General features: G+C 42.9%; 2 protein-coding genes across 3 annotated transcripts; one reads left to right on the top strand and one right to left on the bottom strand.

Annotated features, from left to right (window-relative positions):
• Positions 1–1,000: 1,000 nt before the first annotated feature.
• Positions 1,001–6,772, bottom strand: zgc:56699 (zf-U11-48K domain-containing protein). Of its 2 annotated transcripts, XM_021616533.2 has the most exons (8): positions 6,617–6,772; positions 6,155–6,315; positions 2,771–2,877; positions 2,512–2,638; positions 2,324–2,407; positions 2,064–2,127; positions 1,869–1,939; positions 1,001–1,708 (listed from the first exon to the last, which is right to left on the bottom strand). In XM_021616533.2, coding segments are annotated over exons 2-8 (552 nt in total). In that variant the 5' UTR covers positions 6,252–6,315; positions 6,617–6,772; the 3' UTR covers positions 1,001–1,706. The 2 variants fall into 2 exon arrangements, with proteins under 2 accessions (XP_021472208.1, XP_021472210.1); XM_021616535.2 differs by lacking the exon at positions 6,617–6,772 and having other exon boundaries at positions 6,155–6,610.
• Positions 6,773–10,717: 3,945 nt separating this feature from the next.
• Positions 10,718–23,940, top strand: LOC110531226 (LETM1 domain-containing protein 1-like). Its single transcript, XM_036988549.1, has 7 exons — positions 10,718–10,829; positions 14,640–14,792; positions 15,058–15,173; positions 15,336–15,418; positions 15,633–15,756; positions 17,473–18,438; positions 21,654–23,940. The coding sequence occupies exons 2-6, from the start codon at positions 14,687–14,689 to the stop codon at positions 17,494–17,496; spliced, it is 453 nt and encodes a 150-aa protein (XP_036844444.1). The 5' UTR covers positions 10,718–10,829; positions 14,640–14,686; the 3' UTR covers positions 17,497–18,438; positions 21,654–23,940.
• The last annotated feature ends 609 nt before the right edge of the window (positions 23,941–24,549 follow it).

Raw genomic sequence — 24,549 nt, 5'->3', positions numbered from 1 at the left:
TGAACTAAGCAGACCAGACCCTGCTGCTAATGCATTGGCCCAATTAAAAATAATTCCCCAATGGTAAACAGTTGAAGGAGCCGCACAGCTATGTTACAATGGGATGCCAGACTATCGCATCTGGACTATGATTTACGCTTTGTCTTGCTAAATTAATGTTTATGGCTGAGAAAATAAACAAATGTTTTCAAATGGTTTTGACATTTTGCATTATTCAAGAGTCTAGTATGATAGATGCATGAAAAGTTGCTTGCATAGCTAGCTGAATAGTTTCCCTGTTTAGCCATAGTCCAGTAGGCGATCTACTCCGATATCAGAGGATTCGTCAGAGCGTGCTTGAGCGCAGAATAGCTGATGAATTTACAAACACGCAACACCTGTTATGACCGTGTCAGGAAACGTCGGCATTAAAAAAATTCAATGTGTTGCCAGCAGCAAATATTTATTTACCAACACTCTAGATAACATGAGAAGAGCAGAACCAGCTGTGTTAGTAAATTGTCAGATTGAGGTTCTGTCATTTGTATCTGGAAGTAAATTAGCTAGCCAACTTTAGCCAGTTAGCTTGGTAATCGACTGTGGTTGTAATGTCAGAATGCTCGGATGAACCCTACTCCTCGGCCAGAGCGTCCAGTGTGAACTGAACGCTCTGAATTTACAAACGCCTTTGAGCGCACTCTGGCACTCCCAGTGAATTTACGAACACACCATGTATGGTACATTTGAGCCAAACCCCCTCCGGCTCGTGACATTCCCGTTGCTAATGTGAATGTCAATTTGAATTTAGTCCCTATACCTCTATCTGCAGTTTGAGTTACCAAACTTGGCTTTATACTTGTTCAAACAACACACTCCAGATGGCAGTACGCACCCTTTGTTTACCACCTCAGAAGTAGTAGAACGTTGACTAATCCAAATAGACAGGTTGGTTGTTTAGCAACAAAACCAACACATGCGCAACTATGGAGCAAAACAGACAGGGTTGGCTTAAATTATTAACAAACTATATTTTGTCTCTAATGTTTATTGAAAACAAACTTTGCACAACGAGCACTTGTCACAAATACATTGTCACAGTTGTCGGTTAGCTAGCGAATTTCAGCCATGTTAGCATATAGGTGGCGTCGGACAAAACATTGTAACAAGATACAAGCTGAAACGAATCCCTTACAATACGATTCCCCTAATGGTAGCTTCTCTTGTGCCCAACATGCAAATTGTAGACATTAAAACCTTCATGAGGACAGAACATTACCTCCATTTTTGTGTAATTACAGGCCAAAATCCAATAATATACAACACACTGGCAAAAGATCAAAGCAAGATTCATTATGAGGCTAAATCAACTTTACAGTCAGCATAATGAGCATCTTGATATCTGATATGTGCAATACAGGGAGAATATATTCATCTGCAGTAGGGCATCAGGAACATACATCAACAGCCTACATGCAGAGTTAGTATAGGGAAACACTTCTGCAAAAAAGCCTTTTAATAACAAAAAAGGGGACACAAACCCCAATCACCATGTCTAAGGTTAGGTTACAAAGCATGCATTTATAGTCAAACAAAATAGTCAATGGGATTTCTCAAATGTGTCCATAATCAAGTCAAAGTGAGATAAAACATGCATCTGTGATATAAAACTTAACTGCAAGACAGCCTCTTGACTTCCAACTTTTGTCATTCATTCTGCCCTTTGTCAGTCCTGAACAAAAATAATGAGAAATACAATGAGCCTAAGAGTGACAAGTGAACACCTGACCACAAGCTTTTAAGTGAGACAGTACAGCAAGAAAAGACAGCATGGCTCCAAACCATAAGAAATACAGAATGCTGTAACATGAAACAGATCAAACATGACTTACACATTTTCCAGGGCAGAGTTCTTGGAGCTCGGAGTCCAGGAGTAAGATTATTTGTAGTGCATGGCTCAGTCCTAAAAAAAGAAGAAGAAAAGACTACACTTAAAAGTATGTTTTAAATGTGAAAATATTAACCAGCTCTGTTTCAAATATCTAGTAGCAATGAACTCCACTGCAAACTTTGTGTGGTTAGCTGACCTGTTCTGACTGATCAGGTTTGTGGACACTCCCCATACGAAAGGCACTGAAGAAATATCAGCTTCTACAAAAAGAAAAGGCTGCATTTAAATAAAATGCTGCCGATGGAAATCAATGGAAAATCTCCAGCATAACAATCTGAAAAGTTGCATTCACTGCATCAGTCCACGGAGTGTGCAGAAGTTGTGAAACAAATAAATGCATACATGGCATCTTTGCTTTGAGTACACACGCATAATCAGCAGTTTGTGAGAGAGTACCTTTATCCCAGTCCTCATCACAGTTGGTGTTCGTCCAGGTGCTAACAGGTACCTGCCATTTGCTCTGCACCTCAGCGCTGCCCACTGGAAATCACAGAACCTGGTTAGACTCACTAAAGGGTGCAAATAGGCTTATCATTGAATAATGCAAATACAGAAAGAGTAAAAACAAAACAAGAAAGGCTCACAGTCTTCTGCATTCACAGATATTCTGTCAACACAGTTAGCAATGTGGTGTGAAAGCTCATGCTTGGGCATCAGGTGGCGGGCGTTGAAAGGGCACGTTTTTAATTCACTGGCCAGTTTAGGGTGGTTCTACAGGAAAGGACAAGAGGACAGCTGAATAACTTGTTTTGCCATGTACTAACTGACTATATTAGCAACATTTAAGATGACATGGCACAACATCATATTGCGCCTTCAACATTCCTTCCTGTAGCTACTAACTTTGCTGCACTTGATCAGATGGTATGGAAAGCGGCAGGCACGGATCTGATGGTTCTTGTCGTATGGACACTGAAGGAGTTTATTTGGATCACAGGCATCTTCTGGATCTATTGACAACAGAGAAAATAATGCCATGGAGCCAAGTTAACACCAAGGAAATTACTTAGTTAGAATGAGCTAAAAGTAGACTAATGTAGGCAAGGTGTCAAATCAAAATCAAACGTTATTAGTCACATGCGCCTATTACAACAGGTATAGATAGACCTTACAGTGAAATGCTTACTTACGAGCCCCTAAACAATGCAGTTGAAAAAAATATGGGTAAAAAAACTAATAAAAGCAACAAGTAATTAAAGAGCAGCAGTGAAATAACAATAGCAAGACTATATACAGGGGGGTACCGGTACAGAGTCAATGTGCAGGAGCTACAGTTAGTTGAGGGAATATGTACATGTAGGTAGAGTTATCAAAGTGACTATGCATAGATGATAACAACAGAGAGTAATAGGAGTGTAAGAGGGGGTGGCGGCAATGCAAATAGTCTCAGTAGCCATTTGATTAGATATTCAGGAGTCTTATGGCTTGGGGGTAGAAGCTGTTAAGAAGCCTCTTGGACCAAGACTTGGCGTGCGGTAGCAGAGAGAACAGTCCGACTAGGGTGGCTGGAGTCTTAGGCAATTTTTAGGGCCTTTCTCTGACAGCTCCTGGTATAGAGGTCCTGGATGGCAGGAAGCTTGGCCCCAGTGTTGTACTGGGCCGTTTGCAATACCCTCTGTTGTGCCTTACGGTCAGAGGCCGAGCAGTTGCAATACCAGGCAGTGATGCAACCACTCAGGATGCTCTTGATGGTGCAGCTGTAAAATCTTGAGGATCCGAGGACCCATGCCAAATCTTTTCAGTCCCCTGAGGGGGGAATAGGTTTTGTTGTGCCCTCTTCACAACTGTCTTTGGACTATGTTCATTTGTTGGTGAAGTGGACACTCAACCTGCACCACTACAGCCCTGTCGATGAGAATGGGGGAGTGCGCGGTCCTCTATTTCCTGTCGTCCACAATCATCTCCTTTGTCTTGATCACGTTGATGGAGAGGTTGTTGTCCTGGCACCACACAGCCAGGTCTCTGACCACCTCCATATAGGCTGTCTTGTCAGTGATCAGGCCTACCACGGTTGTGTCATCAGCAAACGTAATGACGGTGTTGGAGTCATGCCTGGCCATGCAGTCACGAGTGAACAGGGAGTACAGGAGGGGAACTGAGCACGCACCCCTGAGGGGCCCCTGTGTTGAGGATCGGTGTGGCGGATGTGTCGTTACCTACCCTTACCACCTGGGGGCGGCCCATTAGGAAGTCCAGGATCCAGTTGCAGAGGGAGGTATTCAGTCCCAGGGTCCTTAGCTTATTGATGAGCTTTGAGGGCACTATGGTGTTGAACGCTGAGCTGTAGTCAATGAATAGCATTCTCACATAGGTGTTCCTTTTGTCCAGGTGGGAAAGGGCAGTGTGGAGTGCAATAGAAATGGCATCATCTGTGAATCTGTTGGAGCGGTATGCAAATTGGAGTGGGTCTAGGGTTTCTGGGATAATGTTGTTTATGTGAGCCATGACCAACCTTTCAAAGCACTTCATGGCTACAGTCGTAAGAGCTACAGGTCGGTAGTCATTTAGGCAGGCTACCTTAGTGGAGTTCTTGGGCACAGGGACTATGGTGGTCTGTTTGTTGGTATTACAGACTTGGACAGGGAGAGGTTGAAAATGTCAGTGAAGTCACTTGCCAGTTGGTGTCACTGGTCGCTCTCGACTGTGCTTCTCTTTGTAGTCTAATGGTTTGCAAGCGCTGCCACATCCGAACGAGCGTCAGAGCCGGTGTAGTAAGATTCGATCTTAGTCCTGTATTGACGCTTTGCCTGTTTGATGGTTCGTCAGAGGGCATAGCGGAATTTCTCATAAACTTCCGGGTTAGAGTCCCCCTCCTTGAAAGCGGCAGCTCTAGCCTTTAGCTCAGTGCGGATGTTGCCTGTAATCCATGGCTTCTGGTATGTACGTACGGTCACTGTGGGGACGACGTCATCGATGCACTTATTGATGAAGCCAATGACTGATGTGTACTCCTCAACGGCGTCTGAGGATTCCCGGAACATATTCCAGTCAGTGCTAGCAAAACAGTCCTGTTGATCGAGTCACTGGTACTTCCTGCTTTAATTTTTGCTTGTAAACAGGAATCAGGAGGATAGAATTATGGTTTACCCAAATGCAGGGTGCGAATTACAGGGGAGCCAGGGCCAGCCACCTTGAATTAGATGTTAGCGCCCCTAAATGCAACTTAATTTTTATTTCACCTTTATTTAACCAGGTAGGCCAGTTGAGAAAAAGTTCTCATTTACAACTGCGACCTTTACAACTGTCTGCAAGACATCAATTAATGTAGGCCTAATCAATGGCAATGGCTGAATGTCATTGGGCACACTTTTTGGTGTTTTGTAAGAGATGTCTATTTCCATTCTTCAAATGGCGTGAGTAGGCTGGCTATACAAGCAGTTTGGATGATGGAATGGACGAACATGCACAGGTAGCCTACTTTTTGAAGTGATTTATTTGACAATCAAATGAAAATATCATGACTGGCTGTGTTCATGCCACTTTAAAAATGTAATATTTTCTCAGTTTAAATTACGTCTATTATTAAATTCATAAATAGAGACCCCCCGGATGTCATTGCGTAATTCGCACTCTGCCCAAATGGATCCAATCAAAAAGGGATAGTTAGGCCTAGGCGGATTGTACAATGAGACATATTTCACTGGATGTATAAACATGAAGCATCCAGTTGGTGGTTCCACCCACTTCCAGAGGAAGCCCACTGGCAGGCAGTGGATTTTGGCCAACATTCTGCAAATTCTCATCAATTAAACATTTGATCTCAATAAAAAGTTGTTCCAAAAAACTATAATCTGTTATAAACAGAGTGGACTAAGTTTTATAGACATTACCATTTGCAAAAAATATATTTTTAAAAGCAAGCTGTTTAGGAGCACAAACGCAAATTGAGTTAATGTAAACGCGCTATTCACAGTAGGCGTTCCCTAACAGAAATATGCATACTAAAACGCGCCAATGGGATATTGCTAGCGGGTGCTTGGCTCTGCCCACCATGACTCATTTGTCCCATTGGAAACAACAACCTGTGATCTCTTGGTTTAGTTATAGAAATCTTTGGTGCTAGTGCAGTATTCAAGCCTCTGTCATAGTCAGTTGATCACATCCGTGCAGGACAATTAGGTCACTAAAGACAGAGAAAAGTTAATTAAAGTATGAGAAGTCCCTAGGAGCCAACAATCAAAAATGGTAATTGATTGAAATGCAAAAGGCAATATATTTGACTCTTACCAGCCTTCTCCCCTTCCTCATCGTTCCAGCGTGGCAATGTCTCAGCTAGAGTAGTCTTCGAAGGACTACAAGTTGATCCAAATCGGATGGTAGACATCTTTCCTCGAAGTGTGGCCTGGTGGTCGCTGAAGCCAGGTTACCGATCTAATTTACTCAACAAGCTCGTAGCACGTGAAGATTTAAATTATCTTTCAGGTAAACGTTAGGTAGCTTACAATGTTACCACCATGATCATGCATTCAACCGCTGCCTACAGTTTGCGTTTCTAATTTGTACGTTTATTTTCCTGATACTAGCTAATAACATGTGGCATGGCCAGCTCACTAGCTAGGAACGTTTAAATAATGATTCTGCATAATAATGATAGCTCTTAAACTTTGCCTTTCTCTTGGCAATAAACAGATTTTTTAAAAGTAAAACAAGCAACGTCTTTAAAAATAACCATATTTAGCAAATATTCACCTTTTTAGTAAACTGAACTTGGAAGAGCGCGTGTAGATAGCTGTAGTGGAAATTGACTTCAACTTTTAAATACGGCAAAACACGGTTTGATCCAGTGGGTGTGTCCTACAATGTCAATCAGCCATGTCATTGGCTGTCAATCACGTTGCCACAACATATGTGACGCTCAGCGAATATACACTGAACAAAAATATAAACGCAACAATTTAAAAGATTTTACTTAGTTACAGTTCATATAAGGAAATTAAATTAATTAATTTGACTTCATTTATGTATTTCATTGGGAATACAGATGCAAAATATTTTATTTAACCTTTTATTTAACTAGGCAAGTCAGTTAGGAACAAATTCTTAAAAGGTATTGACGTGGATCAGAGAACCAGTCAGTACTTGGTGTGACCACCATGTGCTTCATGCAGTGCAACACATCTCCTTCCCATAGTTGATCAGGCTGTGTTGATTGTGGCCTGTGGAATGTTGTCCCACTCCTCTTCAATGGCTGTGCGAAGTTGTTGAATGTTGGCGGGAACTGGAACAGGCGGGTAGTACATGTCAAACATGCTCAATGTGTGACATGTCTGGTGAGTATGCAGGCCATGGAAGAACTGGGATATTTTCAGTTTTCAGGAATTCTGTACAGATCCTTGCAACATGGGGCTGTACATTATCATTATGAAACATAAGGTGATGGCGGCGGATAACTGGCATGACAATGGGCCTCCAGGATCTCGTCATGGTATCTCTGTGCATTTAAATTGCCATCGATAAAATGAAATGGTATTCGTTGTCTGTAGCTTATGTCTGCCCATACCATAACCCCACCGCCATCATGGGGCACTCTGTTAACAATGTTGACATTAGCAAACCACTCGCCCACATGACGCCATCTGCCCGGTACAGTTGAAACCGGGATTCATCAGTGAAGAGCACACTTCTCCAACGTGCCAGTGGCCATCGATGGTGAGCATTTGCACACTGAAGTTAGTTACGATGCCGAACTGCAGTCAAGTCAAGACCCTGGTGAGGACAATGAGCACGAACCACAGTTTCATCAGCTGTCCGGGAGGCTGGTCTCGGACAATCCAGCAGGTGAATAAGCCGGATGTGGAGGTCCCATTTGTATGTACAGTGGATTTGGAAACTATTCAGACCTCTTGACTTTTTCCACATTTTGTTACAGCCCTGTTCTAAAATTGATTAAATCGTTTTTTTCCCTCCCTTATCAGTCTACACACAATACCCCAAAATGACAAAGCAAAAACAGGTTTAGACATTTTTGCAAAAAAAAAAAAATGGTAAATGTGATTTTACGTTTATTTAAGTATTCAGACCTTTTACTCAGTACTTTGTTGAAGCATTTTTGGCAGCGATTTCAGCGTCGAGTCTTCTTGGGTATGACGCTACAAAATTGGCACACATGTATTTGGGGAGTTTCTCCCATTCTTCTCTCAAGATCTGACAGGTTGGATGGGGAGCACAGCTATTTTCAGGTCTCTCCAGAGATTTTTAAGTCCGGGCCACTCAAGGACATTCAGAGACATGTCCCGAAGCCACTCCTGCATTGTCTTGGCTATGTGCTTAGGGTTGTTGTCCTGTTGGAAGGTGAACCTTTGCCCCAGTCTGAGGTCCTGAGTGCTCTGGAGCAGGTTTTCATCAAGGATCACTCTGTACTTTGCTCCGTTCATCTTTCCCTCAATCCTGACTAGTCTCCCAGTCCCTGCCGCTGAAAAACATCCCCACAGCATGATCCTGCCACCACCATGCTTCACCATAGGGATGTGGCCAGGTTTCCTCCAGACGTGATTCTTGGCATCCAAATCATGTCCAATCAATTGAATTTACCACAGGTGGACCAGTAAAGTTGTAGAAACATCAAGGATGATTAATGGAAACAGGATGTACCTGAGCTTAATTTCGTGTCTCATAGTAAATTGTCTGAATACTTATGTAAATAAGGTATGTTTTATTTTTAATACATTTGCAAAAATGTCAACCTGTCTTTGTCATTATGGGGTATTGTGTGTAGATAAAGGATTATTTTTTAATACATTTTAGAATAAGGCTGTAACGTAACAATGTAGGGTCTGAATACTTTCCGAATGCACTGCATGTAAATCCTTTATGACCATATGTACCTCTGTGATTAATTATGATTTATTGTGCACAAAAGCGAATTAAATTGTTTCCACACATTATTTTGCATTTGCGAAATGGTCATGTGACGAGAAATGTGTATATTTTGGGAAGTGAGCACTCTGTTTGACCTGACGAAGAGCCTTTTATTGTCCCCAGCACAAGGTGAACCTGTGTAATGACCATGCCATTTAATCAGCTTCTTGATATGCCACACCTGGATTATCTTGGCAAAGGATCAATGCTGACAAAAAAATATGTAAACGAATGAGAGAAATAAGCTTTTTAGTGTGTGGAACATTTCGTGGATCTTTTATTTCAGCTCATGAAACATGGGACCAATACTTTACATGTTGCGTTTTATATTTTGGTTCAGTATATGCACTACATGACTAAAAGTATGTGGGCACCTGCTCGTCGAACATCTCATTCCAAAATCATTGTCCCACCTTTGCTGCTATAACCGCCTCCACTCTTCTGGGAAGGCTTTCCACTAGATGTTGGAACATTGCTGCCACGACTTGCTTCCATTCAGCCACAAGCATTAGTGAGCTCGGGCACTGATGTTGGATGATTAGGGCTAGCTCGCGGTCAGCGTTCCAATTCATCCCAAAGGTGTTCGATGGAATCTTGATAAACCATTTCTGTATGGACCTCGCTCTGTGCACAAGGGCATTGTCATGCTGAAACAGGAAAGGACATTCCCAAAACTGTGGCCACAAAGTTAGAAGCACAGAATCATCTAGAATGTCATTGTATGCTGTAGCGTTAAGATTTCCTTTCACTGGAACTAAGGGGCCTAGCCCAAACCATGAAAAACAGCCCCAGACCATTATTCCTCTTACACCAAACTTTACAGTTGCCACTATGCATTGGGGCAGGGAGCATTCTCCTGGACTCCGCCAAACCCAGAGTCGTCAGTCGGACTGCCAGATAGTGAATCGTGATTCATCACTCCAGAGAACCCGTTTCCACTGTTCCAGAGGCCAATGCAGCAAGCTTTACACCCCTCCAGCCGACGCTTGGCATTGCGCATGGTGATCTTAGGTTTGTGTGCGGCTGCTCAGCCACAGCCCGACGAACAGTTATTTTGCTGACGTTGCTTCCAGAGGCAGTTTGGAGTATTGCAACCGAGGACAGATGATTTTTACGCGCTTTAGCACTCAGTGGTCCCGTTCTGTGAGCTTGTGTGGCCTACCATGTTACGGCTGAGCCGTTGTTGCTCCTAAATGTTTCCATTACACAATAACAGCACTTACAGTTGACTGGGTGGATAGCTCTAGCAGGGCAGAAATTTGACGAACTCACTTGTTGGAAAGGTTGCATCATGACTGTGCCACGTTAAGTCACTGAGCTCTTCAGTAAGGCCATTCTACTGCAAATATTTGTCTATGGAGATTGCATGGCTGTGTGCTCAATTTTATACACGTGTCAGCAATGGGTGTGGCTGAAATATCCGAATCCAATAACTTGAAGGGGTGTCCACATATAGTTTATGTAAAAAATAAAAAAAAGTATCTGGCTCTGGTGATTCTTGATCAATAAAATGGCATTCTAATGAAATATCTACAATTCAAGGTAAAACTTTTCATTTGACAAATTGTGCCGTGAATATGTTTGACAAAGTACTCATTTGCAGAGCCAATAGCACACATCTATGATGATAAAGATTGATTAGTTGAAACAAGAAAATGATCTCAGAACAGATTTTCTGAGAAACGTTGTCAACGGTACATGCATCTGTGTATCACAATTTGCAAAATGTAAAGCATCCACATAACAGCGGGGTATCTTCAGTACAAAAGGTCTGCCTTTTCCTCTATGTTCGTCATCAATTATCTCAACACTGTGAAAAAAAGTAGCAACAAATTGCAGTCTGCTGAACAAGTAACATTGTAGTAGGTACATTACGGTAATCATACAGCCAATTGCTGAAGAGCGCAACGGGTAGTTTGCGCTTCCTAAAAATGGCGCTGTTCTGTGTTGGGGTGTGTGGAGGGTTGGCTGTGACATTTTACGGAATCCGACCTAATGGGGTTACAGTTACATGCTCCTCTTTCAAGGCCACCTCTCGAGCAAGGTATTGACAACTCATTCAAAACTTTATATAAATGTATCTTAATGTTGTGTAGTCATTGTCGAGCCACTGTTTTGTGGCACTTCTCTTAACAGTCCTATCTTGGCAAATATTTGGTAAAGCCCAACCAAAGATACTGACAACAACATAGGGCAAGTAAGCACTAGCCTGGTTCCAGATCTGTCCAAGTGCTGTCACAGCCGACTTGCCATTTCTAGATGTTTGGCACGACAACCATCATGGGAGCAGTTGGTAAAAAATACTGCACAAACAGTTGTTTGAACAGACTAGTATTATAGGCTACTTTTCTGTCTTGAGTTGTCATAGACAATACTACTTTATAATGGACTTGAATGTGTGGTTAAGTTGTGTCCCATGCACTATAAATACTCTCTGATCATTTTATTTTTAATTCACCTCTTATTTAACCAGGTAGGCTAGTTGAGAACAAGTTCTCATTTACAACAGCGACCTGGCCAAGATAACAAACACAAACGACACAAACAACACAGAGTTACACATGGAATAAACAAACATACAGTCAATAATGCAATAAATACAGTGTGTGAAAATGAGGTAGGATAAGGGGGGTGAGGGAATAAATAGGCCATAGTGGCGAAATTATTACAGTATGGAAAATTAACACTGGGGTGATATATGTGCAGAAGATGAGTGTGCAAGTAGCGGTACTGGGGTGCAAAGGAGCAAAATAAATATGGTGATGAGGTAGTTGGATGGGCTATTTACAGATTGGCTATGTGCAGGTGCAGTGATCTGTGAGCTAGTGAGGGAGATATGAGTCTCCAGCTTCAGTGATTTTTGCAGTTCATTCCAGTCATTGGTAGCAGAGAACTGGAAGGAAAGGCGGCCAAAAGAGGAATTTGCTTTGGGGTGACCAGTGAAATATACCTGCTGGAGCGCGTGCTGTGGGTGGGTGCTGCTATGGTGACCTGTGAGCTGAGATAAGGCGGGGCTTTACCTAGCAACGACGTATAGATGACCTGGAGCCAGTGGGTTTGGCGACGGATATGAGGCGAGGGCCAGCAGGCAAGAGTATACAGGTCGCAGTGGTGGGTAGTGTATGGGGCTTTAGTGACAAAACGGATGGCACTGTGATAGACTGCATCCAATTTGCTGAGTAGAGTGTTGGAGGCTATTTTGTAAATGACATCGCCGAAGTCAAGGATCGATAGGATAGTCAGTTTTACTAGGGTATGTTTGGCAGCATGAGTGAAGGATGCTTTGTTGCGAAATAGGAAGCCGATTCTAGATTTAATTTTGGATTGGAGATGCTTAATGTGAGTCTGGAAGAAGAGTTTAAAGACTAACCAGCCACCTAGGTATTTGTAGTTGTCCACATATTCTAAGTCAGAACCGTCCAGAGTAGTGATGCTGGACGGGCAGGCAGGTGTGGGCAGCGATCGGTTGAAGAGCATGCATTTAGTTTAACTTGCATTTAAGAGCAGTTGGATGCCACGGAAGGAGAGTTGTATGGCATTGAAGCTTGTCTGGAGGTTAGTTAATTAACACAGTGTCCAAAGGGCCAGAAGTATACAGAATGGTGTCGTCTGCGTAGAGGTGGATCAGAGAATCACTAGCAGTAAGAGCGACATCATTGATGTATACAGAGAAAGGAGTCGGCTCGAGAATTGTACCCTGTGGCACCCCCATAGATTGCCATAGGACCGAACAACAGGCCCTCCAATTTGACACACGGAACTCTGTCAGAGAAGTAGTTGGTGAACCAGGCGAGGCAGTCATTTGAGAAACCAAGGCTGTTGAGTCTGCCGATAAGAATGTGGTGATTGACAGAGTCGAAAGCGTTGGCCAAGTCGATGAATACAGCTGCACCGTATTGTCTCATCGACGGCGGTTATGATGTCGTTTAGGACCTTGAACGTGGCTGAGGTGCAAACATGACCAGCTCGGAAACCAGATTGCATAGCGGAGAAGGTATGTGGGATTTGAAATGATCAGTGATCTGTTTGTTAACTTGGCTTTCGAAGACCTTAGAAAGGCAGGGTAGGCTAGATGTAGGTCTGTAGCAGTTTGGGTCTAGAATGTCTCCCCCTTTGAAGAGGGGGATGACCGCGGCAGCTTTCCAATCTTTGGGGATCTCAGACGATATGAGAGGTTGAACAAGCTAGTAATAGAGGTTGCAACAATTTCGGCGGATAATTTTAAGAAGAGAAGGTCCAGAATGTCTAGCCCTGCTGATTTGTAGGGGTCCAGATTTTGCAGCTCTTTCAGAACATCAGCTATCTGGATTTGGGTGAAGGAGAAATGGGGAGGCTTGGGCAAGTTGCAGTGGGGGGTGCAGGGCTGATGACCGAGGTAGTGGTAGCCAGGTGGAAAGCATGGCCAGTCGTAGAAAAATTCTTATTGAAATTCTCAATTATTGCGAATTTATCGGTGGTGACTGTGTTTCCTAGCCTCATTGCAGTGTGCAGCTGGGAGGAGGTGCTCTTATTCTCCATGGACTTTAGTGTCCCAGAACTTCCTGGAGTTTGTGCTAAGGGATGCACATTTCTGTTTGAAAAAGCTAGCCTTTGTTTTCGAAACCGCCTGTGTATATTGGTTCCTAACTTTCCTGAAAAGTTGCATATCGCGGGGGCTATTCTCGATGCTAATGCAGTACGCCACAGGATGTTTTTGTGCTGGTCAAGGGCAGTCAGGTCTGGAGTGAACCAAGGGCTATATCTGTTCCTGGTTTAAAAAATGTTTGAACGGGGCATGCTTATTTAAGATGCTGAGGAAAGCACTTTTAAAGAATAAACAGGCATCCTCTACTGATGGAATGAGGTCAATATCATTCCAGGATACCCGGGCCAGGTCGATTAGAAAGGCCTGCTCGCTGAAGTGTTTTAGGGAGCGTTTGACAGTGATGAGGGGTGGATGCTACCTTTCCAACAAGTCAGTTTGTCAAATGTCTGCCCTGTTAGAGCTGCTCCTGTCAACTGTGCAAGTGCTGTTATTGTGAATTGTATTTTTACAGCAGCAGTTCCAGCTCTTTCAACAATAATTTCTGTCCTGTTAGTACAACCCTATCAAAAAGCCTGTGTGTGTGTTCTGTTATTCATCTGTGTGATGTGATCAATCAGTTTATTCCTGTTCAGAATGGAAATTGCTTGTATTTTAACAACAACCGTTCCAACCGAGACAGGTATGTAAGTGTTTTTAATGGGGAAATTAAACATGAATAGATATTTCATTATTTGTTTTTGTCTATATTGCATTTGTTTTCGGTGTAAGGGCAATGAACTGTACTGATATTTACATATAGTCATTTTCCTATGCTTGGGTGCCAGGAAAACACATTTCTAATTTGGGTCCCAGGCTGAAAAGGTTTAAGAACCCCTGTTCTAGACTATTCTGTGCTTCCAACTTTGTGGCAACAGTTTGGGGAAGGCCCTTTCCTGTTTCAGAATGACATTGCCCCTGTGCACAAAACGGGGTCCATACAGAAATGGTTTGACGAGATCGATGTGGAATAACTTGACTGGCCTGCCTGCACAGAGCGTTGACCTCGCCCCATCAAACACCTTTGGGATAAATTGGAACGCCGATTGCGAACCAGGCCTAATTGCACGACCTCACTAATGCTCTTGTGGCTGAAGGGAAGCAAGTCCCCACAGCAAGGTTCCAACATCTAGTGGAAAGCCTTCACAGAAGAGGAGGCTGTTATAGCAGCAAAGAAGGGACCAACTCCATATTAATGCCCATCATTTTGGAATCAGATGTACGACAAGCAGGCGTCCACATACTTTTGTTTATGTAATGTACTTTCATTACCATTTCTTTTGTGTCTTTTAGACTGCGGCTGTATAGACACTGCTCATCCTCCAAATCCAGGCTAGGGAATGGCCAGCAAGTTGTGTCCAGGCTTCAAAGGGTCAATGCCAAATATGAGCACTTCCTCCAAAGACGTCCCTCGCTTTTATGTTCTCTATAGCACTTTTACGAAAGGTAAAAACTCAGCTCGCCACAGCACCATGTTAAACTCTCATAAGTGGGTACATAAATTGTGTTGTTTCGTCATCAAACCTTTGTTTGGCATCTCTATTTATACAGATCTACCATACTGTAGCAAAATTATTTGTATTCGGTCAACCAATAAGATTTCACGTTTGAAGGCAAAAGAAACACAAAGATGTAGCCTAGTTAATTTGGCTTCTGGCAGCTTCTGTGCTGCCATTACAATGAAGCCATCTTTTGTATTACCATTCTTCAGGATTTCGGCTCTTTTTCCAAGATGCCAAAGAGGTGAAGGTGATAAAAACAAGGATGCTCACCAACAGAGTCAAAGTCCAGGACTTAACCTATCGTGATATGGAGAAACTCGGGCAGGTCGGTGGAGGCTAGGGCATACACATGAATAACAAGGAAAGTTCTTATGTGGTTAGCAGTCTTTCTTTATAATCTGCCTAGTAGTAGTAGTATTAATAGTATTGTCTGAAAAGTTCTCCTTAGCATGTAAAAGGTAACTTTTTCGATGTTTGTTTTTCTCAGTTTTGCAGAGACATGATTAAAGCCATTCCGCTGCTGTTAATTTCTATTCCTCCATTTGCCAACTATCTGGTGTTTGTCCTAATGTGAGTTCACTTAAGTCATCAACATCCTCCTCTTGACTCATATTCAGTTAGCAAATATCTTAATGATCAATTAAATGGCAGTTAAAAGGTCAAATAATTGTGCATTTATGACCTCACTGATAATACATTGTGCCCCCCCCTAAAATGTATTGAAACCCTCTTTGTTCATGTGTCATGTTTCTCTTCTCTGCTTCCCTCTCCTTTTTACAACCAGGTACCTTTTCCTCCGCCAGCTCCTGATCCGCCACTTCTGGACCCGCCAGCAGCAGACAGAGTTCCAGGAAGTGAACCATTCCCACAGTGTCCAACACCACTGGGCAGTGGGCTTGAGAGTGCAGGTTCACATATATACACACACACTGCTCAAAAAAATAAAGGGAACACTTAAACAACACAATGTAACTCCAAGTCAATCACACTTCTGTGAAATCAAACTGTCCACTTAGGAAGCAACATTGATTGACAATAAATGTCACATGCTGTTGTGCAAATGGAATAGACAACAGGTAGAAATTATAGGCAATTAGCAAGACACCCCCAATAAAGGAGTGGTTCTGCAGGTGGTGACCACAGACCACTTCTCAGTTCCTATGCTTCCTGGCTGATGTTTTGGTCGCTTTTGAATGCTGGCGGTGCTTTCACTCTAGTGGTAGCATGAGACGGAGTCTACAACCCACACAAGTGGCTCAGGTAGTACAGCTCATCCAGGATGGCACATCAATGCGAGCTGTGGCAAGAAGGTTTGCTGTGTCTGTCAGCGTAGTGTCCAGAGCATGGATGCGCTACCAGGAGACAGGCCAGTACATCAGGAGACGTGGAGGGGGCGGTAGGAGGGCAACAACCCAGCAGCAGGACCGCTACCTCTGCCTTTGTGCAAGGAGGAGCACTGCCAGAGCCCTGCAAAATGACCTCCAGCAGGCCACAAATGTGCATGTGTCTGCTCAAACGGTCAGAAACAGACTCCGTGAGGGTGGTATGAGGGCCCGACGTCCACAGGTGGGGGTTGTGCTTACAGCCCAACACCGTGCAGGACGTTTGGCATTTGCCAGAGAACACCAAGATTGGCAAATTCGCCACTGGCGCCCTGTGCTCTTCACAGATGAAAGCAGGTTCACACTGAGCACATGTGACAGACGTGACAGAGTCTGGGGACGCCGTGGAGAACGTTCTGCTGCCTGCAACATCCTCCAGCATGACCGGTTTGGCGGTGGGTCAGTCATGGTGTGGGGTGGCATTTCTTTGGGGGGCCTCCATGTGCTCGCCAGAGGTAGCCTGACTGCCATTAGGTACCGAGATGAGATCCTCAGACCCCTTGTGAGACCATATGCTGGTGCGGTTGGCCATGGGTTCCTCCTAATGCAAGACAATGCTAGACCTCATGTGGCTGGAGTGTGTCAGCAGTTCCTGCAAGAGGAAGGCATTGATGCTATGGACTGGCCCGCCCGTTCCCCAGACCTGAATCCAATTGAGCGCATCTGGGACATCATGTCTCGCTCCATCCACCAATGCCACTTTGCACCACAGACTGTCCAGGAGCTGGCGGATGCTTTAGTCCAGGTCTGGGAGGAGATCCCTCAGGAGACCATCCGCCACCTCATCAGGAGCATGCCCAGGCGTTGTAGGGAGGTCATACAGGCACGTGGAGGCCACACACACTACTGAGCCTCATTTTGACATTTCATCAAAGTTGGATCAGCCTGTAGTGTGGTTTTCCACTTTAATTTTGAGTGTGACTCCAAATCCAGACCTCCATGGGTTGATAAATTTGATCTCCATTGATAATTTTTGTGTGATTTTGTTGTCAGCACATTCAACTATGTAAAGAAAAAAGTATTTAATAAGAATTTTTCATTCATTCAGATCTAGGATGTGTTATTTTAGTGTTCCCTTTATTTTTTGAGCAGTAATATATATGTATGTTACTCCCATGTTCCAATGTGTTCACTGTCCAACATTTTGTTGGGCAAATATGGATATGTTTTTCCATGGGTGACTGTAATGCAGCTAATAAGGGCCTCTAGACACTGATGTCTGACCGGTCCTTGTGTTTTTAGGTGCAAATTGGGGTACATATCTGACATCCAGGCAATTCGAGACTTGTTTTCTGGACCTCCCCTGGGTATCAAGAGAATGAACGCAGATCAGATGGTCAGTGCTTCCTTTTATTCAGAAATTTCCTGAAAAACGAGTCATGGGTTTACGGAATGGATGTCAGACCTACTGGATTTGCCTCGTCAGAAATACACAACATACAGTGAGCTCAAAGTATTAGGACAGTGACACTTTTGTTGGGGCTCTGTACTCTAATACTTTGGATTTGAAATAATACAATGACTGAGGTTAAAGTTTCGCCTGTCAGATTTAATTTGAAGGTATTTTCATCCACACCGGGTGAACCGTTTTAGAAATTACCACCCTTTTTGAACATACTAAGTCCCCCCATTGTAGGAGACCAAAATGATTGGGGAAAATTCACTTCTGTGTATAAAGTAGAAAAACATTTAGTATTTGGTCCCCTATTCATAGCACACAAGGACTACATCATGGTAAGTCATTTAAAAGTCACTGTAAATAAGAATATAATGTTTCTAAACACTTCTACATTTAACTTTTTTACTACAAGTGAATTTGTCACAATACTTTTGGTACCATAAAATGGGGGGACTATGTACAAAAAGTGCTGGAATTTCTAAACAATTCACTCATGTGCATGAAAATACCATCCAGTTAAAGCTAACAGTCTGCACTTTAATCTAAGTCATTGTATAATTTCAAATCCAAAAAGTGCTGGAGTACAGAGCCAAAACAACAAATAATATAACACTGTCCCAATACTTTGAGCTCACTGTAAGCCTCTTTGTCTCCAGAGGCAACTCTGTCCCCTGTTCTTCCTGACTCCCCGCTTCCCAACTCCCAGGATTGCCACTCGACTGAACAGCCACGGCATAGAGCTACTACAGCTGGACCGTGCTCTCAGCAGACATGGCCTGCACCAGTTGGATGACTCAGAGCTGAGACAGGTCAGTGCACATCACTGGACCTCATTCTTAAGATCTACATGTAATCGGATTCATACAGTGCATTCAGATAATATTGAGACCCCTTCCCCTTTTCCACATTTTGTTATGTTACAGCCTTATTCTAAAAAGGATTACATTCATTTTTCATAAAATCTACACACAATACACCATAATGACAAAGCAAAACAGGTTTGTATACATTTTTGCATATTTATTAAAACATGTAAATAACGTGTTTTTATTAAGTATTCAGACCCTATGCTATGAGACTCGAATTTGAGATCAGGTACATCCTGTTTCCATTGATCATCCTTGATGTTTCTACAACTTGATTGGAGTCTACCTGTGGTAAATTCAATTGATTGGACATTATTTGGAAAGGCACATCTCTGTCTGTATAAAAATGTCCCACAGTTGACAGAGCAAAAACCAAGCAATGAAGTTGAAGGAATTGGTGGAAGGGAACCAAAAAATGTCTGCAGCGAAGGTCCCCAAGAACACAGTGACCGCCATCATTCTTAAATGGAAGAAGTTTGGAACAACCAAGACTCTTCCTAGAGCTGGCCGCCCAGGCCAAACTGACCAATCGGGGGAGAAGGGCCTTGCTCAGGGAGGTGACCAATAACCTGATGGCCACTGACAGAGCTCCAGAGTTCCTCTGTGGAGATGGGAGAACCTTCCAGAAGGGCAACTATCTCTGGAGCACTTCACCAAATCAGGCCTTTATGGTAGTGGCCAGACGGAAGCCACTCCTGAGTAAAAGGCACATGGCAGCTCGCTTGGAGTTAGCCAAAAGGCACCTAAAGGACTCTCAGACCATAAGAAACAAGAGTCTCTGGTCTGATGAAACCAAGATTGAACTCTTTGGCCTGAATGCCAAGCGTCACATCTGGAGGAAACCTGGCACCATCCCTACGGTGAAGCATGGTGGTGGCAGCATCATGCTGTGGGGATGTTTTTCAGCGGCATGGACAGAGACCAATCAAGCTCGAAGGAAAGATGAATGGAGCAAAGTACAGCGTGATCCTTAATGAAAACCTGATCCAGAGCACTCAGGACCTCAGACTGGGGCAAAGGTTCACCTTCCAGCAGGACAACGACCCTAAGCACACAGCCAAGACAACGCAGGAGTGGCTTTGGGACAAGTCTATGGATGTCCTTGAGTGGCCCAGCCAGAGCCTGGACTTGAACCCGATCGAACATCTCTGGAGGGACCTGAAAATAGCTGTGCAGCAACGCTCCCCGTTCAACCTGACAGAGCTTGAGGATCTGTAGAAAAGAATGGGAGAAACTCCCCAAATACAGGTGGCCCAAACTTGTAGCGTCATACCCAAGAAGACTCAAGGCTGTAATCGCTGCCAAAGGTGCTTCAACAAAGTACTGAGTAAAGGGTCTGAATACTTATGTAAATGTGATCAGTTATTTTTATAAATTTGCACAAATGAAAAAAGTAATTATGGGGTATTGTGTGTAGATTGAAGGGGGGGAAAAAACATGTAAACAATTTTAGAATACGGCTGTAACATAATAAAATGTGGAAAAAGTCAAGGGTGGCGGTCAATGTCACCTGTGAGGTTCAAGTCAGTCTGTCGGTCTCACAGTAATTATCAAACACATTTCGCATGTCCTGGCTTCCACACAGAGCCTACAAGCCACTGATGCAGACCTTTGGAACATCTATATTTAACAAGTCTAATAAATCCATGTAATATAGCCTACACCTTTACAATAAATCTGTCATTTATTTTACAGGTCTAAAGTAGCATGATATAAGGAATGTAGTCCATTTCAGAATAGCATACTCTGAGTTGTCCTTATGTTTGGTCCTGATCTGGCTATACCAAATGACTGTGGGCTACACTAGTTCACTTAGCAGACAAGATTTGCTTAGAATTCCGTAGCATTTTAAATTATGAAGAATACAATTGAACAAAGCTGAATAAAATAAAGGATATTTTCTCCAAGCGTTTTGAGGGAGTGTGGCTATTCTGTTGAATGGGGTGGTGGAAATTTCAATTAACAAAAACAGGTATTCCTAGATGCTTAATTTAGAGTTAATGTAACTTTAGTTCTACAAACGTTGGGCTATAGGTTTTGATTTTTAATACATTGTAAGGCTGCATGATGTGACTAATGATGATTAAAAAGTCGCTTGAATTGCATGAGCTCTGCTTTCTTTTTTGAGCAGACTATACACACACGTCATAAGTCTCTCATTCACAATTTTACAAGCACTTGATAATGCCTTAAATGATGGAGGCATCCCCTTTGTGTGGCCGTAATGCACCCCCAAAAATCCATGCCTTTTGTGGCCGTTGTGCCCTTGGCCCAGAGTGCTGCATTGCGCTCTTATTCCGGAGTGGTGCGCGCCTCGAAGCGCCGCTCACTCACATGGCTCTCCATCACGTGATCGGGTCTCTCTCACAGGCTACAGGTGAAGACAGACAGATTGGGGACGCCACTGCACGCATCCTTATCCAATTCCAAGGAGCGTAGTGAAGATATTGGAAGAACTGTCCACATTTACTTTGTCAGCCAAAAAGATAAGTAGGTCTAACGAACAGCAAAAGCACTAGCCAATATGAATCTATCCTCCATAGTACAAAAGTCTATCTATTCATTTCTGTGCGAGATAAATATTCCAAACCGTCTGGGACAGTTGTGGGATGCGATCGATCCCAAATTTATACAACCACTAGCATCAAACTTTTTAAACAATGTGGCTGACGCAACAGATCAGAACGTTTAAACTTAGGCTATTTCTTCACTTTATAAGCACAGCAATGCACACATGGCACTAGGCTATAAGCGTGAATGTTCCATTGGAAAACACCATAAATGCAATTATGCATGTAATGCTTTTATTATAAAAAAGGTACATTTATGGTGAAAATAATCTTCCCCAAACTTGAAACTCACGCACTGCTTATGTATGCCAGTCAGGCTCTATACCCCTTGTAAAGCAGATTAAATATGCCTAATTTTAAAGTAATTTTGGCCACTTTAGTTTTGATAACCTTATCAAAACATATAGGCCTATGGGCTAGGTTACATGAAATGTGTGACTGATTTTCTTTTTAAGTTGCAAAAAGGCATTGTTTCTTATGCTGGGCGTCCTTCACAAGTGATAGGCTAATATTCTCACCCATCAGACTGTTCTTGATTTAATCTTGTCTTTACATATACTAAATAATGTGAAATTGTTTTGATTTTAGAATGGACCATTATCATGCACCCGTCTCGAAACAGGGGAATGGGAAGAAAAAAAAATACATCATCTATGCACTTAGAGCGAACGGAGGAAGCTTTTCCCGTGGTTCATTTTCATGCCAGACAGGTAGGTAGGCTATACTCCTGTTGTAAAGATAAGCAATGTGGTTAATATTAGAGAAGTTGAGAAATAAATAGTATGTCTAGCCTATAAAAAGCTGATGGGATCCCCTCTTTAGGCCATCACTCTGTTTTCTCAGCAATTGCATAGCCTATAGAAATGTTGCGCAACATGAGCTCTAAGTGTTTTAGATTTGATTAATTTTGCATTGATGTCAAGTGATTACAGGGACAATAGAGTGCTGAGTACCAGGCAGTTAGCAAGTTTGGTAGGGTACTAATGACCATCAGCAGCATCAGAGCTTGGAGAAGCCTAATTATCGTCAATAAACGGTCACTGGTATTACGGTCAACGTAACAGCCCTAGTCAAAGGGTCTGAATACTTTCAGAATGCACTCTGTCAGCAAAAACCCAAATGGATCAAATACTAGTAATTTGCCACTAGTTCAATTGATAACTCAACCCTGGTCTTGTCAGGCCTGCTGTCAAGGGGCTTGACTCTGGCAGTCTCAGCATCAACCAGTGCCTGGAATGGCTTTCAGTGGCTCCAGTTCTCCTCTCGTCCAAAAGGGATCTATTCCCTCTCTCCCGACAGTGTTTTTCTTTCTTTGTTGGGAGACCGATGTAAATATGGCTTATTGTCCTCATGCCTCTATGTCCCAGAGTCAGAGGTCTCTGCTTCTGCATAGCATGGTCTTGCTCTCTACCAACTACCCAAAGCCCTACCAACATTAACAGGAAGGAACAAGGAGTGATCTGCCACTTCCATTAATTCAGCCATCTCTCACCATGCTGGGCAGGGCAACTTTCCTATAGGCCGTCAACATCTGCAGTCTACCAACGCAATGGAATAAACACCAGGCTTTACAACTCATCTCACTTTTAGGGCAAAGTGATTACTTGATACATTGCATTTCTGTGGTGATTGTGACAGAAATGTGATAACATTGCAATGTCTCAAACTGGTCGGTAATTTCAGGCTCCAAATCAAATCTTATTTGCTTATTTGCTATACCCCAACATTTTGTTTGAGAAAACTGTCAGAGTTAAATGCGATGGAAACCCATTTTACTCTTTTCATTAGTCCACTGTTGATACAGTTCCAAAATGTTTTGCATGTCTGCAGTCAAATTAGCAAGATGAAGCGCTTAAGTCAAATCTTTAATTTGACTGCTGACATGAAAAACAACTATCAGTGGACTAATAAAGAAAAAAAAATACCAAAAGTTTGAGGGGAGTAATCTGATTACAATTGGACAGGTAACCAGTAACGAACAGATTACATTTAGAAAGTAACCTACCCAACCCTGTACAGTGGGTTGTAATAAGGATGCTTTTGACATTGGGGAAAAGCAAAGAGCAACTACTGATAGTAGAGTAGTAAGTGCAATGTATTATATAATGTTGCTTTACATTAGCACCTAATGTTGATTGCCAATGCTGTATTAAGGTGATACTGGCTCTCAGGACACTGGTGAATAATCACTGCAATTCAACAGGCCATTAGACATATTTAAAAATGTTTCAGCTATGATGGCACTTTACTTTTTCAAGCATTGTTTAGTTGATAGGAAATGCATTTCATGTTGGAAAAATTGTTAGAACTTTATTCACCAACCAGTGACAAACTGCACAGCTACAGTAAATGGCAAATGCCCTCTCAATCAATGTGCCTTGCTGGTGGATGGGTGCAATCCATTTAAAAATGTATGGGATTGCCAGTCAGTCATTTTGAAGTTGCCAATAAGATTCTCAGATAAATATGCAAACTGTTTTGTATTTTTTACAAAATGCATTTGATCTACTTGTTCAACTCCTTTGGGGCTTTGGAATCCATTATCTGGTGTATTAAGGTCATGTTTCTGAAATAAAATATACCACCTAAAGTACTTGTCAATGTAGAGAAATGCTCTTATTTACAGTAAGAACCAGTTGACCTGCACATTGCATGTTTACAAGCATTGTCATCACCAATTATTTAAATAAACCTACAGCCTTGTCCTTGAATGCAAATTTACTGAACATACTTAATGTCAATGCAACAATTTCACTGAGTTACAGTTCATAAGGAAATCAGTCACATACCTTAGAGGTTTGGGCATGGATCAGAAATCAATTAGTGTCTGGTGTGACCATTTGCCTCATGCAGCATCTCCTTTGATCTGGCTGTTGATTGTGGCCTGTGCAATGTTGTCCCACTCTTCTTCCATGGCTGTATGCTGAATATTGGCGGGAACTGGAACACACTGTCGTACACATTGATCCAGAACATCTCAAAGAACTGGGACATGTTCAGCCTCCAGGAATTGTGTACAGATCCTTGCAACATGAGGCTGTGCATTGTTGAAACATGGTGACAGCAGCGGATGAATGGCACTGAGGATCTGTGTCTCTGCATTCAAATTGCCATGGATAAAATGCAATTGTGTCTGTAGCTTATGCCTGCCCATACCACCATGGGGCACTCTTATCAGCAAACCAGTCGCCCACACAACGCCATACATTGTCTGCAATTTGCCCGGTACAGTTGAAACCGGGAATCTGAAGATCACATTTCTCCAGCCAGTGGCCATTTGCCCACTGAAGTCAAAACTGAACTGCAGTTGGGTTAAGACCCTGTTGAGGAAGAGGAGCACGCAGATGAGCTTCCCGAGACAGTTTGACAGCTTGCGAAGAAATTCTTGGGCTGTGCAAACCTACAGTTTTATCAGCTGTCCTGGTGGCTGGTCTCAGATGATCCCACAGGTGAAGCCCAATGTGGAGGTTCTGGGCTGGCATAG

Source organism: Oncorhynchus mykiss, chromosome 9, assembly GCF_013265735.2.
Source record: "Oncorhynchus mykiss isolate Arlee chromosome 9, USDA_OmykA_1.1, whole genome shotgun sequence".
In the NCBI taxonomy this organism is placed as follows: Eukaryota; Metazoa; Chordata; class Actinopteri; order Salmoniformes; family Salmonidae; genus Oncorhynchus; species Oncorhynchus mykiss.
Note: the sequence above shows the minus strand (reverse complement) of the source record. Positions and strands in the feature narration are given on the sequence as shown.

Bases quoted from the DNA above. Each gene is read 5' to 3' on its own strand.
- zgc:56699 (XM_021616533.2), bottom strand. From the start codon at position 6,251: ATGTCTACCATCCGATTTGGATCAACTTGTAGTCCTTCGAAGACTACT. The intron at 2,128-2,323 runs GTACTCTCTCAC...TTCTTTTTGTAG, and splicing joins TGATGAGGACTGGGATAAAG to AAGCTGATATTTCTTCAGTG. The intron at 1,940-2,063 runs GTCAGCTAACCA...TTCTTTTTTTAG, and splicing joins AACCTGATCAGTCAGAACAG to GACTGAGCCATGCACTACAA.
- LOC110531226 (XM_036988549.1), top strand. From the start codon at position 14,687: ATGGCCAGCAAGTTGTGTCCAGGCTTCAAAGGGTCAATGCCAAATATG. The intron at 14,793-15,057 runs GTAAAAACTCAG...ACCATTCTTCAG, and splicing joins CTATAGCACTTTTACGAAAG to GATTTCGGCTCTTTTTCCAA. The intron at 15,757-17,472 runs GTTCACATATAT...TTGTGTTTTTAG, and splicing joins CAGTGGGCTTGAGAGTGCAG to GTGCAAATTGGGGTACATAT.